General features: G+C 38.6%; 1 protein-coding gene across 2 annotated transcripts in view; it reads left to right on the forward strand.

Annotated features, from left to right (window-relative positions):
* Positions 1-15,757, forward strand: part of LRP6 (LDL receptor related protein 6) — a 112,162-nt gene that overhangs the window by 41,539 nt on the left and 54,866 nt on the right. For both annotated transcript variants that reach the window (XM_056481933.1, XM_056481935.1), the window contains exons 3-5: positions 5,011-5,208; positions 14,659-14,855; positions 15,604-15,735. In XM_056481933.1, coding sequence (XP_056337908.1) covers positions 5,011-5,208; positions 14,659-14,855; positions 15,604-15,735 — 527 coding nt within the window. The remainder of the gene's footprint in view (positions 1-5,010; positions 5,209-14,658; positions 14,856-15,603; positions 15,736-15,757) is intronic.

Below are 15,757 nucleotides of genomic sequence, written 5' to 3' on the forward strand. Positions count from 1 at the left end.
TTCAGTTTACAGGTACATAGAGATCTGCACCTTTCAGCAGGTTTTTAAAGAACTATTTGGAAGGTGTGTTTCTGTGTATGTGGGCTCCTCCTGGGCAGTGCTGGAGGCATTGCCAGAGCAGACCTCTGTGGGACTCCTCAGCCCTGCAGTGTTACCCAGCACGTTCCTGGCTCAGCTTCTTTCCTGGCCTCTTGAGAGACTCTGTCACAGTTGTTGGTTTGTGGTATTTTTGTTTATGTGTTTGTTTTTTTTAAAGTCTGTCAGAACTGCCAGCTGGTTTTCTTTCCTCTATTTTCACGTTATATCTGAAGAACCATGGTAGGTTGGAAGGCAAGGAATTTTCTTCTCTTATTTTGTCCATCTCCTGTTACAGTAATTACATATTAGTTTTCTGTTGGCTTCCCTGCTGTCTGAACTTGGCAGGGTTTGGTGTATTATATCTGGAGTGGTTCCTGTGCAAGGGGCTGGCTGGAGTCTTGCAGAGCATGTTTGGATCTTGGTTCTGTCTTGCAGTCAGCAAGGGTCTAGAGATGATGGTAATCGGTAACAGAAAAGGGAACTTGTATCCCTCCCTCTTTTTTTGGTTTAAACTGGGAAAATTGTTTCAAATACTGTTTTTTCAAATGTTAAGTTTTGACAGGCTTTATTTCCTGCTTGCTCTAGGAGAAACCAAAAAATGGCTTTTGTTTCCTAACTGGAAGGCACGTCATGAGACCTTTTGTGTCTGGAGATAGAAAAGGTTAATTTACGAGTTCAAGGAGTAAGAGACCTTTCCAGCTGCTCAAACAATTAAAATTCTGCCTTTGTGAGCATTCATGGGGAAAAAAAAAAAAAAGAAAAAAAAAAGCTGTTTATTGGTTTTTAATGAATATCTTTCTGTTTTTCCTGGGGATCTGTGGCCAAAAGGACAACCATATGCATGAGACTCTGCAGTCCAGCAGTGTATGTTTGGTTTGATAGCTAAGTCAAACCTTACTTCCTACAGACCCTCAGAAATGTCTGGGTGAAAATGAAAAACAATCTCTCATCTGTTTTGTTAGATTGCCCAGCATTTTCTTTAAACTGGCTTCTTAGTGGCTTTTCTAAATAATTATTTTTAGGGTTTATGAATCCCATCTACAAAATCTCATTCTAGTTTTATAGTTCTTTCTTGATACTGAGCTAGAGACAAAGCATCACCTTTTGGTCTCTTCATCACAGCTTTTTTATTCCAAAAGTGGAATGTTTGCATTTATCCCTTATTTTAGAAACTGATTCCAAGAAAAGGGAAGGTCTGGTGATGATTTTATTTCTCCTGCTAGATATAGATAGTCTGAGTAGAAGAGTAAAACCAGCTCCAAAGTGGAAATCCTCACATTGCCATTCTGGTTACAGGTGGATTTTGCTTGATTAGTATCCTGCCTGATGTCCTAGGATAAATGCAGACATTTGCATTAAAGTGCTATCACCAGGACAGCATCTTCATCTTGAAGGAACCAGTATAGAGTATACTGGGCAAAATATTTGTATGTCCTATAGAATGTATCCCAGCAGAGCTTTTCCTGGTGTATATGGTACACTTACATGTGGAATTTGACGCAATTTCTCCCGCTTGTCAGTTGAGTATTTTAGCATCCCTGACAAGTGAGCTGCGGAGGCTGCAGTAATTTATCTACAATGACCCCTGTTCCTGCTCAGATTCCTGCTGTGTGAGCAGTGATGCCATTTTGAGGTGTCCCTGTCACAGGTCATTGTGTTCCAGTCGCTGCACAGAGACCCCTGTCTAGGTTTGATGCTGATGGTCTGGGCTGTGAAATTCAATAGCTGAGATCCAAGCACCTGTGGAGTTGAGCTCATCCTCCACCCTCCCCGAGGTGCAAGGGATGGGGGTGGAGGGGACAGGGTGGGGACAGTTAGAAGCACAGCTGGGCCTATTGCTGCTTGCTTGTCAAGCATTTTCAGCACATTTGGGTTGTTCACTCATTCACTAGCACACTGATGCCTTGCAGAAGAGTGAAGTAAAAAAAGGCTTTGGTTTCAGTGTAAAAAGTCTTGGTTTGGTTTTGTCCAGTGCACATAACAGTGCTTAAGGCAGGTGGTTCAGAGCCAGCTGTGCCTACCTGAAATGGGAAACTGCTGCTCTGTTGGGAATGGGGGATATTCTGCCATCAGAGTGCCTAGACTTTATGGGCTTTTTGGAAAAAAAGCTCTGTTACTTATTTTTTCATCTTGCAGAGTGAACTGTGACATGCTGTTTCATCCTTTTTGTTTGGTTGGGGTTTTGTTTTGCTATGGCAAAACCTTCTGTTGGAGACCAATCAAAGTTACATCTATACAGTGCATAGCGATTTCTGAGGCCTTTTAGGAGGAAGTTTTATTTCCAGGATTCACCTTATGCACCAGAATGCAAAAAACAAAAATGCTAGATTTAAAGAGGCATAGAAAACAGTTTGTAGGAAAAGACTATCAAAACACTTTGTCTATTTGTTCCTAAATTTTAATGATGGAATAAACTTTAAGATAAACCAATATTCTGGGCTACAGTTAAACAAAACACCAACTAATTTTTTTTTTTTTTAAATTTAAGTCTGAGAACCTTCCTCTTTTCTGTTAGTGTATGTCAAATACTTGATGTTCCTTAATCCCTTTGGAGGAGGGCATGACTCTGTAATACTGAAAGTTCCAAGCTTACAATAAAAAGAACTACACTTTGTTGCTGTTTTTCTTCTTCTTTTAGACTTTAATAACAGTTCACAACCATTTCCAGAGTCTGCTGGTAAAATTGAAATCTAGATTCCTGGATTTTAATTGTATTGCAAGGTATAACTAGAAGATTTAGTACAATATATTGCTTTTATCTTAATATTTTTCTCTATCCCATGGGCTTTGGTGGTGGCTGTTTTTTTTTTTTTAATTGAAATAACTAATGTGTTTGAAGAGGATGTGGAAGAGGGAGAATGGCTCTTGCCTTTTCTGCATGGCTGTCATCAGCTGGAGCATGACTGGTTCCAAAGATTTTTAATGGAGCTGTTAAAACCCACAGGTTTTCAAGCAAGGTGGAGGAAAACAAATGTGACCTTGAAAAAAACCAAACTGCTGAAAAAAGTGCACAGAGGTCACTGGAGCTGATTGGAAGTATTATTGAATCTTAAAGCCAGTTCTGTGTGTGTGTGTGTCTTCCTCTGACAAATTAAATAGGGCTGGTTTTGTGAAATCTGGGAAGCTTTTTATTTCTTACCAAACTACCCTTACCTGTTTTTGCTTGAGTAATTTTTGCAATGTGCATGAGAGGTGAGACAGGGAAGAATATGAGGCTGTATAGTAATTAATGAGCTGTTTCAGCCCAAAAAAATCAGTCCAGTAGGCTAGTAAGGGCCTTGGAACCTATTAACCTTGATTTGGAAGCCTAAGACTTGATAAGTGGAGCAAAGCAGAGCTGTCTGAAAGAAGTAGAAAGTAAATATCTCCTCTTCTTTCTTCTTTCTTACATGCTCACTGGTGAAATGCTGCCTGACTGTTTTTTAACATTTGTTTTTGCAAGTGTCATTTCTTATTGCACAGCTTGACCAGCTGCCTTGCTACTGTGCTACCTGTCTGGAAGTTATTTGGGGTTTGTCCTTTTTCCTGAAGAAAAACCAGTTTATCTGAAGCACTTGTTTATGCCTGCAGAAACCTCACGTTTTCTCTTCAGATATTTTTGTGCTCTGTGTTAAGATAAACATGTTACTCCATGAATAATAACTCACTTGGGATCAAATAGGACAATATTTGTTGATCAGCTGCATTTTGTCCACAGATACTGCTGCACATTAAAACAAACATGCTGTAGACATTAATTAAGGGGGAAGATACAACATGGAATTTCCATGATAATAATAATAATAATAATAATAATAATAATAATAATAATAATAATAATAATAATACAAAATAGTAAATCGTTGCAAAAAATAATTTCAGCTGCAAGTGTTTCTTAAATGTGTTGCACATGTGTTCTTTTAGAGGATGAGTGGCTAGGCCTCTTCACATGTGGGTACCATATACTGGCCTGTTGTGATTGTGTGATGATCTGAGCTATTTTAAAGGCTTCAGGTCTTTCCTAATCTGCATTGTTTTGACTGAGCCAGGCTAAGGAGCACAGATACAAGCAGGTATGAGATTATGAGAAGCAATTTAGGACAGTAGTCTGTTCCAGCTGCAACAACAAAACAGAGCAAGCACCATGGACTCACTTTGGCTGATCTGTTTATATTCTATGTTACTTCAGTTTAGTTATGTATTCTGTCAACAACCCACAAAAGTAAATCTATTTTCTACCACCTGCAGAAAAAGGACAAATATTCTTACCCCCTGCTAGTCTCCAGCCAAAATAAGGTGGTTTCCCTCACTTTGCCTCAGTCTTAAATGCAACTGAGGAGCTTCCCTCTCCCCACTACTTGTTAAATGATGTTTAAAAATTGATGTATGTTGCATGTTTTAAAATTTGCTTATCCAGTCTTAAAAGATTTTACAGAGTGTTTTTCTCATTATTGGATGCAAGCTGTGCTTCTGAACTTAACTGCTTGTCTCAGAATTTCTCTGGATATTTAAGGACATTAATTGATCTTCCACCAAAACCACTTCACTGCATCCCATGCAACTATGTCTGCTTTGAGTCTGCACACCTTCTTCTGTGCTCCTCTAAATTCTGACACATATTAGAGAAGCTGTTGTACATTTATGGCAATTTGTAATATCTGCCTTTGCTGTTTAATGTTGGATATCTCCAACTTTCTCACTTGACCGAAGGAAAGGAAGAAACATATGGAAGGTATAACCTGATATGGTACTGTGGGTTTGTCTTGTTTTTCTTGAGCTTTTTGGAAAGTAACATTGCTTTGTTTCACAGGATATGTGCCCCATACCCAGTTGAGCAGGGCTCCCCAGGCATTGTCTCTACAGAGCAGAGAGAGCCTTTGTCTTTACTGAAAGTTGTAGATTTATACATGATTGCTTTCTTGTTTTGTCTTTTCTCTTTTCAAATAACTGTAGGTTCATGTACTGGACAGACTGGGGAGAAGTGCCAAAGATAGAACGAGCTGGGATGGATGGTTCAAGCCGCTCCATTATCGTTAACACGGACATATATTGGCCAAATGGACTGACGTTGGATTATGAGGAACAGAAACTCTACTGGGCAGATGCTAAACTGAATTTCATCCACAAATCAAATCTGGATGGAAGTCATAGGTAAGAAGTTTTTGGTTTATGTGTTTAATGTGGGGATTTTCTTACAAGATGCTGCCTAAGCAATATTGTAATCTCTGTTGCAGCAAATTCTCACATTAGCACTCTCAAAATTTTAAGCAAACCAGTGCTGTCAGAAACTTTTATCCTGCACCATCCTCACCTTTCCAGCACTGTGAAGTGGAATGTGTGTTTCTCTTCAGGGTACCCTGTAACTCTTCCAAAGACTTTTCTCAGAAACAGTTCCATAAAAAAAATCCTCGAATCCTGTTCTTAATTGTGTAAGACTATGTAGCAAAAGTGTCTCTTTTCAGTAGGTCTTCTGTCCAGTGTTACTGAGGTATTCAGAAATGCTGAAGATAATATAAGAAAAAATTGCAGAAGATAATATAAGAAAGTGGATCATCATATATTAGTATTTCAGTTTCATTAGTCCTAGGGGCTGGGAAATCAGTGGAAAACAGTCCTTACATGAGATATATGTTAAAATTACTATTTTCCTTGAACAGATTTACAGCCATGAAGTGATTCTTTTTGATCCAGTCTTAAGTAAGGGTATAACTGATACTTGGTGTGTATGTGTTTAATTTGTGCAGTGACTCTCTTCATTAGCTGAACTTTGACGAGTTTATTTGTGCACACACAAATAAATCACATCTTGTGCCCAAGTTGTCATATGGAGAGATTATTTTTATGGAGTTATTCTTTGCAATTTTTTGTGATGTTTCAGCTGGTTTAGCTGGGCATGAAATATCCTTTCTTATGCTCTCTATTCTGGCCTCTTAGGCACTTGCCCACCTTTCACCAGAAATGTTAATTTGACATAAAGAAATGAATTCTATTGATGAGATCATTGTTTTGTATGGACTGGCAAGTAGAACCACAGGCAACATGCATGAAATGTGTTCACTGTCTTCCAGTGATATTTATTTTGAACTCCACAATGTCTTTGTAATGCTCTTTTGAGAGGTTACATCGCTTTTCTGCTAAGTTCTGCCTTTTAAGTGATCACAAGTTTATGCAGTATGTTTGTAATGGTGTTTGTTCATGGAAAGTACCTGGAGTTGGATGCAGTTTTAAATTTATGTATTTGGATGCAAGTATTATGACTAGCTTGGTTAATTGAAAACATGGGCTGTTGATATCTATTTTGAAGTAGCCCTTCATTTGCTCTTTGTTTCACAAGAAGGAAAATTCAGTACCAAAAAGAGAGAATTATTTCTTACAGATTGTTTCAAAAAAGATGGTCACATAAATTTTCAAGTAATGGAGAGAAAAGCATAGGAATTACCATATACAGTAGCAATATGAGTATTTTTTATTTTATCTGGTGTCTCCAGCCTTTCTTGTTCCAGAGCTACTTCTGTGTTTCCTGCTGGCACTTCTGCTTTTTCGATCTTGTTTTGCTGCTGGCTTCTTTGCAGTTTCTCTCTTGCTGGTGATCTGTTGCACAGTGGTGTAAATGTACTTGGGTTTGGTATTCTGTTTTTATTTTCATGGTGTTTATTCCCTGATCTGCTGTTGGTTTACCTGGGAGATGAGGCTGTGGAGATGCTGAATTTTCTTTCAGCAAGGGGCTGACCAGCCTTGTGTGTGTGCTGACAGCTGTGTCCAACTGCTGCCCCATGGCACAGAAGGGAAGTCACCTGAGTCCCAGTAGTTATCTCATTCCACAGTAAATTCTCTGGAATTAGTTAAGCCTGTAATAAAGACTTGTATAGACAAGTAATTTAGATTTTTAGATCTACTAAGTCTTTCTTATGCAGCCATGAAAACCAAAGCAGTCAAATGCTTTAGATTGGGTTTATTTTTCAAATCAATACATTTCAGTATCAGGAATATGTCAGTATGCTAATATATTACTATTTGAGGGGCAGAAAGGGCAGTCAACCCTAGAAAGGAAAGCACATATGACTTCCCTTAAGCACTCAGAGGCACAAACCAATTCTAACAGCACCTGTTTTTCCCTAGGCATGTGAGAAGGTTCTGAAGATTCAAAAAACCTCTGTATCCAGGCATTTTGGTTTCATTTTTTATTCTTTGCAATTACATCATGAGGGGGGGAAAAAAAAGAACTGCAGAAGTTAGGCAGTTTTACAGTGGGGTTTTGTAGGGTGGATTTTTTCTGCTGTGACCTCTTAGCCTCTGTATATATTAAGAAAGAAGATCTTCTGGGGCTGTCCAAAGTGAGGATTTGTGTAGATACTGTTTTTTGGTTATCTAACAAATTCAGCTTTTTTCAATATTATATTTTACAGCTGTAATTCTGTATTTTACCTCTTAATTATTTTGTTCATCTTTTTCAGTAACCAATTCACTAATACTAGAAAATAACCCACAGTTTCTAATTCTACAGCCAAAGCAAAAGCCTTTTAGATTTTCCCTTTTCAGTGGAAAAAAAATCACACCACCAAACCTCATAAAGCCTTTAGTCTTTTTTCTTAGCCATCTCCAACCCCTCAAAAAAAAAAGCAACCAACAAAAAGCCACACTCACAGTTTTCCACCACCATCTCTTAAGAGGTCTGTCAGTTAGGGATTTTTCCTTAAGAGTTAAGATCATTATCAAGTGCCTAATCTAATTTAAACCAGATTCTTTGGTTTATTTAGAAACTGCCAGTTCTGGTGATGTTTTTGTTGTTGTTGATATTTAGACCATTCTTCTAAATTGCTGCTTTATAGTTATACTTAGTTGCTTCAGGTTTTTTGTTTCTAAATTTCTCTTGATCAGAACAGATTCTTTTATCCTTATGAAGTGTTACTAGTTTTTCTGATGCTTTACCTAATGTCAGCATGTCTGGGAAAATATATGCTTCTGGAAGTTGGCACTATTGAAATGAAAAAAACAAATGAGTTATTGAAAGACACATATCTTTGTAAAAATTGGGTCTTCTAGATCTGGATAATTTTGGTAACTTAGAAAAGGAGGCAGATGAGCAAAGATTTGATCTGTCAAGTTTTTTGGTGTTGCATGACAGGAGGTGGGAAAGAGTCTGTAGCAGGCAAGCAATTTTAAAAGCTTCATGTCAAGTAGGATGGCGTTAGTTTTAATTGCTTTGGGAGAAATATTTGGTAGGAACTATCATCCTTCTATCAAAAAAAAATTCAAACAGTTCAGAGAACTGATTTTGTGATTTGGAAGGTGAAAAAATACAGTGTAAATAGGAAAAGATTTTACTTGGTGCCACTGACTATTAAAGTATTGAAGTTCAGACCTCAGAGAACACGCAGAGAGAGAAACAAATCATTAGGCTTGATTACTGGGGTTCAGTGGAGTTTTTGTCACCTCTTCCAATAGGACTGGAATCACAGTGAGCCACTAAAACCAGTGTGCAGCATGACAGCTCTGGCTGTTGTACTCAGTTAAATATGTGGTAGAGTCATAAATTCGTGAGAAAACCTCTCTAGCAAATTTTACAGGGATGATTATGGTTCATTACCTGCTAGCCCTGGGATTTACTAGCCCTAGCTGCTCCAGTGTTGGGCTCATTAGAATAAAGACGAAGAGCAAAGAACTTGATGACTAATGCCCTTGATTTGCCAGTGAGAGAAAGGAATGAACAGTTTTTCATGTCAGAATGCAATAATTAAAGAACTAAATTGATGCATAGAAGAGATGGTTTGTTTTTTTGCAGCTCTTGCCCTGCTCTTATCAGAGGGAACAGTTGCTTTTTGTGGGACTAATTAAACAAAACTGAAATGCAGACAGCTCTCCTGTGAGTAGAGTCCCCAAGATAGGTTGGCCTGCTAAAGGAGTTCTTGAATTAATTTCCTCTTCCTTTACCCTGCAGCAGCAGTTCTAATTAATAAGTTAACACGTTACTGGCTGAAGGGAAATGCACTTACAAGGTCCCCCAGGAAGTGTTTGTGCTAATGAGATGGTTTTTGAGGCCACTGTAAGAAAACATACTTTCAGCAACTGTCAGAAAGCTGGGAAGCTCTTGCGAGAGGTGAATGTCTTAAGTTTGCACTAGAGCATTGATTTTTCTAGTTTCTCTTTTCAAGCATCAGCTCATGTCTGTCTGCCAGATGATTAGTTGCAGATGTGTTGATACACTAAAAATACTGTATCCCTGCATTTAGAACAGGATTTTTTTCCTTATTTGCCTATAGTGTGTACAGTGCATGACTATGTAAAAGGTATAAAATCTCATGTCTTGTTTATATCTTATTGTATCTTTCTGTGAGATAAAATTGCTTAACACCTTAAAGGAACAAAGAGGAACCAGTCAGAAGGTGAGAAGCCTGTTTCAATACCTCACCGATACAGGCCAGTGCAGAAGCCAAATAATGCTCTAATTAAAACTGCTAGAGAATCCTGCATAAACAGAATTAATTAGATGATTTAGACATAGAGCTAGGGTGAATTTATTGGTTCTTCCTCAAGGTGCTTCTGAAAAAAAAATGCTGGAAAAGTGGAGCTTCAAAACATCTGATTGCCTAAAAAATGACCAACAGAATAACTTAATTTTTCAACCATCAGTTGATTTCTGATTGACTTTTTCAGACATTCATTGCAGGTGGTATTTGAAATGTCATGGCTAGACCTGTTTGTTATATATTCTTTCTTGAAACACATGGCAATTGTGGCTTAAAGAAGTGGCAAAAGACAAAAACACTGTGGTCTGAAAAGAGAGCATTATATCCCACAAATCATGCTTCTTGCTTGCTTTCTCAGGTAATTAAAAGCAGGCTTGTCTTCTGATAGGAATATTTGGACAAGCATTCATGGTAGAAATGCAGCTTAGCTTTGTGAGTTTGCTTTGCAAATGTTTTTGTTAGGTAAGCAGGAGAGGAAATCCTGTGAGCTGAGAGAACCAGAGCTCTCTGCCCTCCTTGTGGCATTCTTCATGTGGTATTTTATGAGTGTATCTTAGTCTTTGATCCTGCCTCATCTGATTCATGCTCTGAGTGCTTTGGCCACTTGCTAACATTTCCAGTTGTCACAAGCTGAAGATGTGTAATTCCTGCAATTTTGTTCATATTCAAAGCATTAAGCATTCTGTAGATAGCAAAAAAGATTTTGTTTAAAATATTTTAATTTGCTTTGTGCAAACCTCCTATATGTTTTCTTTAATATGATGAGCACTAAAAGCAGATTTTTTTCCCCCCCTTTCTGATAGCCTGGGAGATGGTAATAGGTATGGGATCCCCCATAGGGACACAGGAGAAATGGACTGAAACATAAATGTCAAAAATGCTTGCACCCTGCCCTGGAGACTGAACACAGGCAGCCTCAGGGGTCACCTGAAAGGAGTTTTGCTACTGTGAAGCTGGAATGTTAATGGTTTAGAGACACACAGGCCAGAACATCTAAAGTACCCCAGTTATTCTGCAGGTGTTCTGATCAGATCTTGAGAATAGAAAACTCTAATGCAGCAAGAATAAAAGGCATTTGGTTTATGGAAAGTGTTTGCTTGTTTACTTTTATGGAGAAATGCTGTTATGCTTGGATATAAAACATCTGTTAATATTCTAGGAGGGAAAATAGTAGTTCTTATGATATTTTAAATTTAAACTATCTTGATTATTGGTGCCTTTCTTTTGGTAATCTGAATTATTAAATTTCATTGCTATAACAGCTTTGAATGCTAGTATTAGTTGAAAAAGAAAAAAGGCAGACTGAGGAAATCCTGGTTGTAATAAAGGACATGAATTTAATGTTTTTTGCTCATGTTGCTGTTAATTTTTTTTTCAGATGAGTTTGGTCTTTATCTGAAATGCATATTCTCCTGAAGCAATGTCTTTTTTGTCATTGTTTATATAAAACTCGATAGATAGACTATCTAAGAAGTTTCATGTATCTATTCTGTTTCAGATTTCGGTAGTCCCTTTTGTAATTCCTACTTTAACTTGTTTATTGTTTGTTTCCTTTCTTTTTACAAAGTGTTTCACAGGACTCTTTAACAGAATAGGAATAGAGCAAAGGTGAATATATTTAAATTGGATCTATATTTTCTCCAGACAGTAGAACACAGCAAGTATTTATTGTAATGGCATCTCTGATTACCATGATGATAAATAGTTGTATTTGGGAAGTCATGATATTCAACACAGAATTTAATTTCTGTGGAAACTGCTTGTTTTCTCTCTGTTTCTCTTCTCACCTTTCTTCTTGCTGTCCCTTTATGCATTTCCTTCCCAGCAAACTCAACAGAGATGGTGGCTTTTTAAATGTCAATCACAATCCAGAATTTTAAGGCAAATTTGTGTGATTATATGCCTGGTGCAGGGAAGATTATTGAAGTTTGTGTGTGCTTAGTACCATCTAATACAGTAATTTGCATCTTTCTGAAGCCCTGGAGATGTCTCCTGAATGAATAACATTACTCCTTAACCCAAGCTCTCACTTTCCCATTGTCTCTTGCATCTCTTACCAAACGAAATTAAAAGTGCAGTGGTCTAAAGGAACCAAGGAGCTTGGTGAATGATTATAGGATGGAGTGCCTTTTGCTGTCATATCTCTTGTTCCAGTCAAGCCTGGCCTGGTAGTGTAGCTGTCTCCAAGGACCTGTGACGTCCCATCAGCCCAACTGTGCCTGCAGCGCTGCACCTGGAGCCCAGATCAGGGCCAGGATTGTGGAGACCTCTCTGTCCCCAACCCTGTATGGGTGCTTGTAAACCACCCTGGAAGTGGGAGGCACTTGCTCCCATCAGCACTGTGCAGCTGAGTACTACAGATGACACTCTGGTCACCTTCATCCAGCTGGGTGTGTTTAATAAATAATCGGTCAAGGCAGAACTCGGGACCCCTTGTCTCACTCACCAAAAGCAGAGCTCTGCAGTTCCTAGTGCAGATTGTGCTGAAGCATAGCTGCTAACAGCAGCCTTCAGAAGGTCATTTCTTGCTCCTTCTTTTCTTCCTTTTCCTGTTTTTTTAGTAGTTGGGCTCTCCAGCTCCTTCCTCCTGCTCCTCATTAGGGTGAGGAGACTCATTGAGCTCAACCCAAGCCACTGCTTCCACGCTGGCACACATCATGTGGCTGCTGTTCAGCAGGGCTGCAAGTGTGGCCTGTGGAGGATGTTCCAAGGGAGAAAAAGCCCTGCTGGTTTTTCTGGTTGGAAGTGAGCTATCACCTTGTAATGGCTTGCTGGAAACAAAGATTGCAGTGTACATGTAACTGATAATACTGATCTTAATGAGATGCAAGAAATACACACTTGTATTTGGGTCCAAAGCCATCTTCATGCTTTGCAACCTTATATCTGCTGAGAAAAATAATACGAGTTGAGGAGTAGTTGCTTCAAGGCTGTGACTGACAGCACAGTCAAATGAAGGGCTCCTGAATCTCTCCAGATAAAGGCTGGTTTAAATAAGGGTCACAGTTCACCTGATGCATAGTCATATGAATAGATGGTTGTCTGAAAGTTAGGCATGTCTAAGAGCAGCTATTGTACTCAAAGATTTATTTCCACTAGTGGTGGGTACAAATCAAATGTAAAATTCCTCTGTGTGATGGGGTTTTTTTTGGTTGGTTGGTTTTGGTTTTGGTTTCAAGTAAGAGGTTCAGAATGCTTCATAAAAATGTGTGTTCTCTTTTTAAGGGAATGCTGTCTTAGGTGGAGGTTTGATTATGGTGAGAGTTTTGGACTTTAACTGCTTCTGTTTCATATGACAAAACGTCATTTGTCAAATGTCATACAGTACCTCATACATACAGACTTAGTCTCCAAGCCTGCTCTAAGCTAAAATTCAAATCTGAAAACGTTTAGGATTTGGAGATAGGGTTGGTTAAAATGTTTGCAGATTTAGAATGCATTTATACTTGGTATGGTACCGGAATGTGTTGTGTCATCCAGGCTTCACTGTTTGACTGGCAGGTTTCAGCTTTAAATGATATTACAATGGTCTTTTGTAAGATGCTTAGTTGGTACATTTAATTAGAAGCAAATATATACCTGACTCCAGACAGAGATAAGAAAGAAAAGATAGCATGCCCTACTTTTGAGTGCAAAATACCGAGAAATAGAAGATTTTGTTTGGTGTAGAATTGGAACACTAGAGTAACAAGCAAGGGAATCTATATCTTTTTCTCATAAGTAGAAAAAAACCAGAAGCTTTAAAGGTACTGCATCTTTTTCCTGAAGCTAAGGTGAAAGAACAGTAATGACTATAGTCTCTTTGTACTCAGAGTCATTGGCAGAAGGCATCTTCAAGCTTCTCGCTTTCGTATGCCCTTCTGTTATATTTTAACAGCAAATATTTGGAAAATAAGAGTATTTTTGTCATTTGTTAAACCATTTTAGTTAGACTTATTTCCAGAAGTGATGCCTATGGTCTGGGGGTGTTTTCTCAGTAAATATATGGATAATTACTGTCTTCCCTTCAAGAAGAAAATTGGGAGGCTGGCATTCATCGTGGTCCTTATTTTGAAGGAGTAGCAGGGCTATGTGTCAATCCCTGCTTTCAGTTCAGGAAAGGGATGGTGATCCCCACTGTTCAGGAGAACCTTGCCTAGGGAACACACTTCCACTTAGGCAGTTAAGAAGAAGGGAAGTGGCAAGAAGCACTCCTGTAAGTGGTACTTGTGTGGTGGCCCTGCTTTGAGCGGGGTGTTGGTCCAGAAGGCCTCTGTAGTCCTCTCCATCTAAATTTTTTCTGTGATTCTGAATAAAATAAAAGTAAGAATTGAGCTACTTAATTCCAATTCTGAGAATCTTAGGTACAGATAATTAGTTTCTACATCACAAGAACCTGGAAAAACTGTCTTCAGTGATGTTTGTGCTGCATTTTTGTGATGGCTAATGAGCATGTCTTTGTATATATGCATAAAATATATGGGTATACTCTTTAATTTTGTTTATGAACCTGGAGAGAGGCAGTGACCCAGTTTGCTTAGAAGTGATATTATTACCATGGCAGAAAATCACTAGAACTCTGTTTAATGGCACTGTTTATAGTAAAAACAATAGCTTAATAATTACCATAATAATGAAAGTAACTTTAAGGATTTCTTTAGAGTGAAAAACTACTTCACTTTGGAGTATTTTTTGATGGTCCAAAAGAGGAACAGTAAGAGATGGATGGACAGCTAATTGACCAGTTTGTTTCAGTGTGAAATCTGCTGAGGCTGAAATTGGTGGACATGGTATATCAGCAGGTAGCAGTCAGGCTTGCACAAAATCAGCTGGCATTCCCCCACTTCATGTGGTAGCAGAGAGCCCTACAGGCATGGACTAATCAAGACATAAGAAGTACCAGCAGATCTAAGTAAGGATTTCAGTTAGCATCTCTTGGGCTTCTCAGCATCAGTAGGCAGCCTGAAAATAGTCTTCCTGTGTTGCTCCTTCATATAGTTCCCCAAAGTGGCAGCAGTATATTTGTTTCCCAAAAATAAATAAATACAAAGTTCTCATCAACAGTACCCTAACTTCTTTTCACAGAAGCTGTGTTCAGGAAAAACTGTTGCATGAACTGTGTTTGAGCATTCATTTTCTCCCTGTGCTCTATTAGGCAAGCAGTGGTTAAAGGCTCCCTTCCACATCCCTTTGCTTTGACACTGTTTGGGGACACGTTGTACTGGACTGACTGGAACACACATTCGATCTTGGCCTGCAGCAAGTACTCTGGGGAGGACCTGCGTGAAATACATTCCAACATCTTCTCTCCCATGGATATCCATGCCTTCAGCCAGAAGAGGCAGCCAAATGGTAAGCTGTCTTGCTGTCTTTCTTTAATTGCAAGCTGGAACTGATTTGCAAAAATCTTAATTAGTCTTTCTGTATGATGCTGGGTGGCTTCACCCACGTCATGATGCAATTTTTCCAGTGCAGACAATAGCAAAAGACCCAAAGGGAAACCAGATATTCTCTACATTTCTTGCAGGGATTTTTAAGTGCAAGAACCAACCCCTCCCCTCCCCATCTCTTACTTTTTTTCTACCTGGCACATTTATGTTGTTGTCATATTTTTCTCTTTTCTGTACCACAACTTCAGGCAACACAGTATTTTTATTTTTTGAAGTGGTAATTCCTGAGTGGAAAGTAATATTAATTTGGCAGATGATATTAAGCAGGACTAGCTCTGTGTAATAACCGCTGTCTTAACCATTCTGTTAATTTACTGTGTTTGCATTTTGTTTTTATATATGCATTCAGCACCAGTATGCTGAGGAGTTTGTAAAAATGAGAAGAGCAGAGCTGAAACAAAGTTCTTGTATAGAGCTAAGTGCTACATTCCCCAGAAGGGAAACATTCAACATCCATTCATTTTGATACCATAAATACCCCACTACTCAGCACTTGGAAATAATTTTTACTTGTTCTGTGTTTATCATTTCCCCCTTTAATCTGTGTTGCTGCCACTGGTTCTACCACTCAAATGCCGTATGTGTCTTAACACATGATATGAGGTCATTCGTTATCAGAAGCATTAATCTGTGTGATTTATGTTTAACAGCTACAAACCCATGTGGAATTAATAATGGTGGCTGCTCCCACTTGTGTTTGATGTCTCCTACCAAGCCCTCTTATCAGTGTGCATGTCCCACTGGTGTGAAACTTCTCGAGAATGGAAAGACCTGCAAAGATGGTAGGCTTTATTTTTAAAAAAT

The sequence above is a fragment of the Oenanthe melanoleuca genome, chromosome 1A (assembly GCF_029582105.1).
Source record: "Oenanthe melanoleuca isolate GR-GAL-2019-014 chromosome 1A, OMel1.0, whole genome shotgun sequence".
Classification (NCBI taxonomy): Eukaryota; Metazoa; Chordata; class Aves; order Passeriformes; family Muscicapidae; genus Oenanthe; species Oenanthe melanoleuca.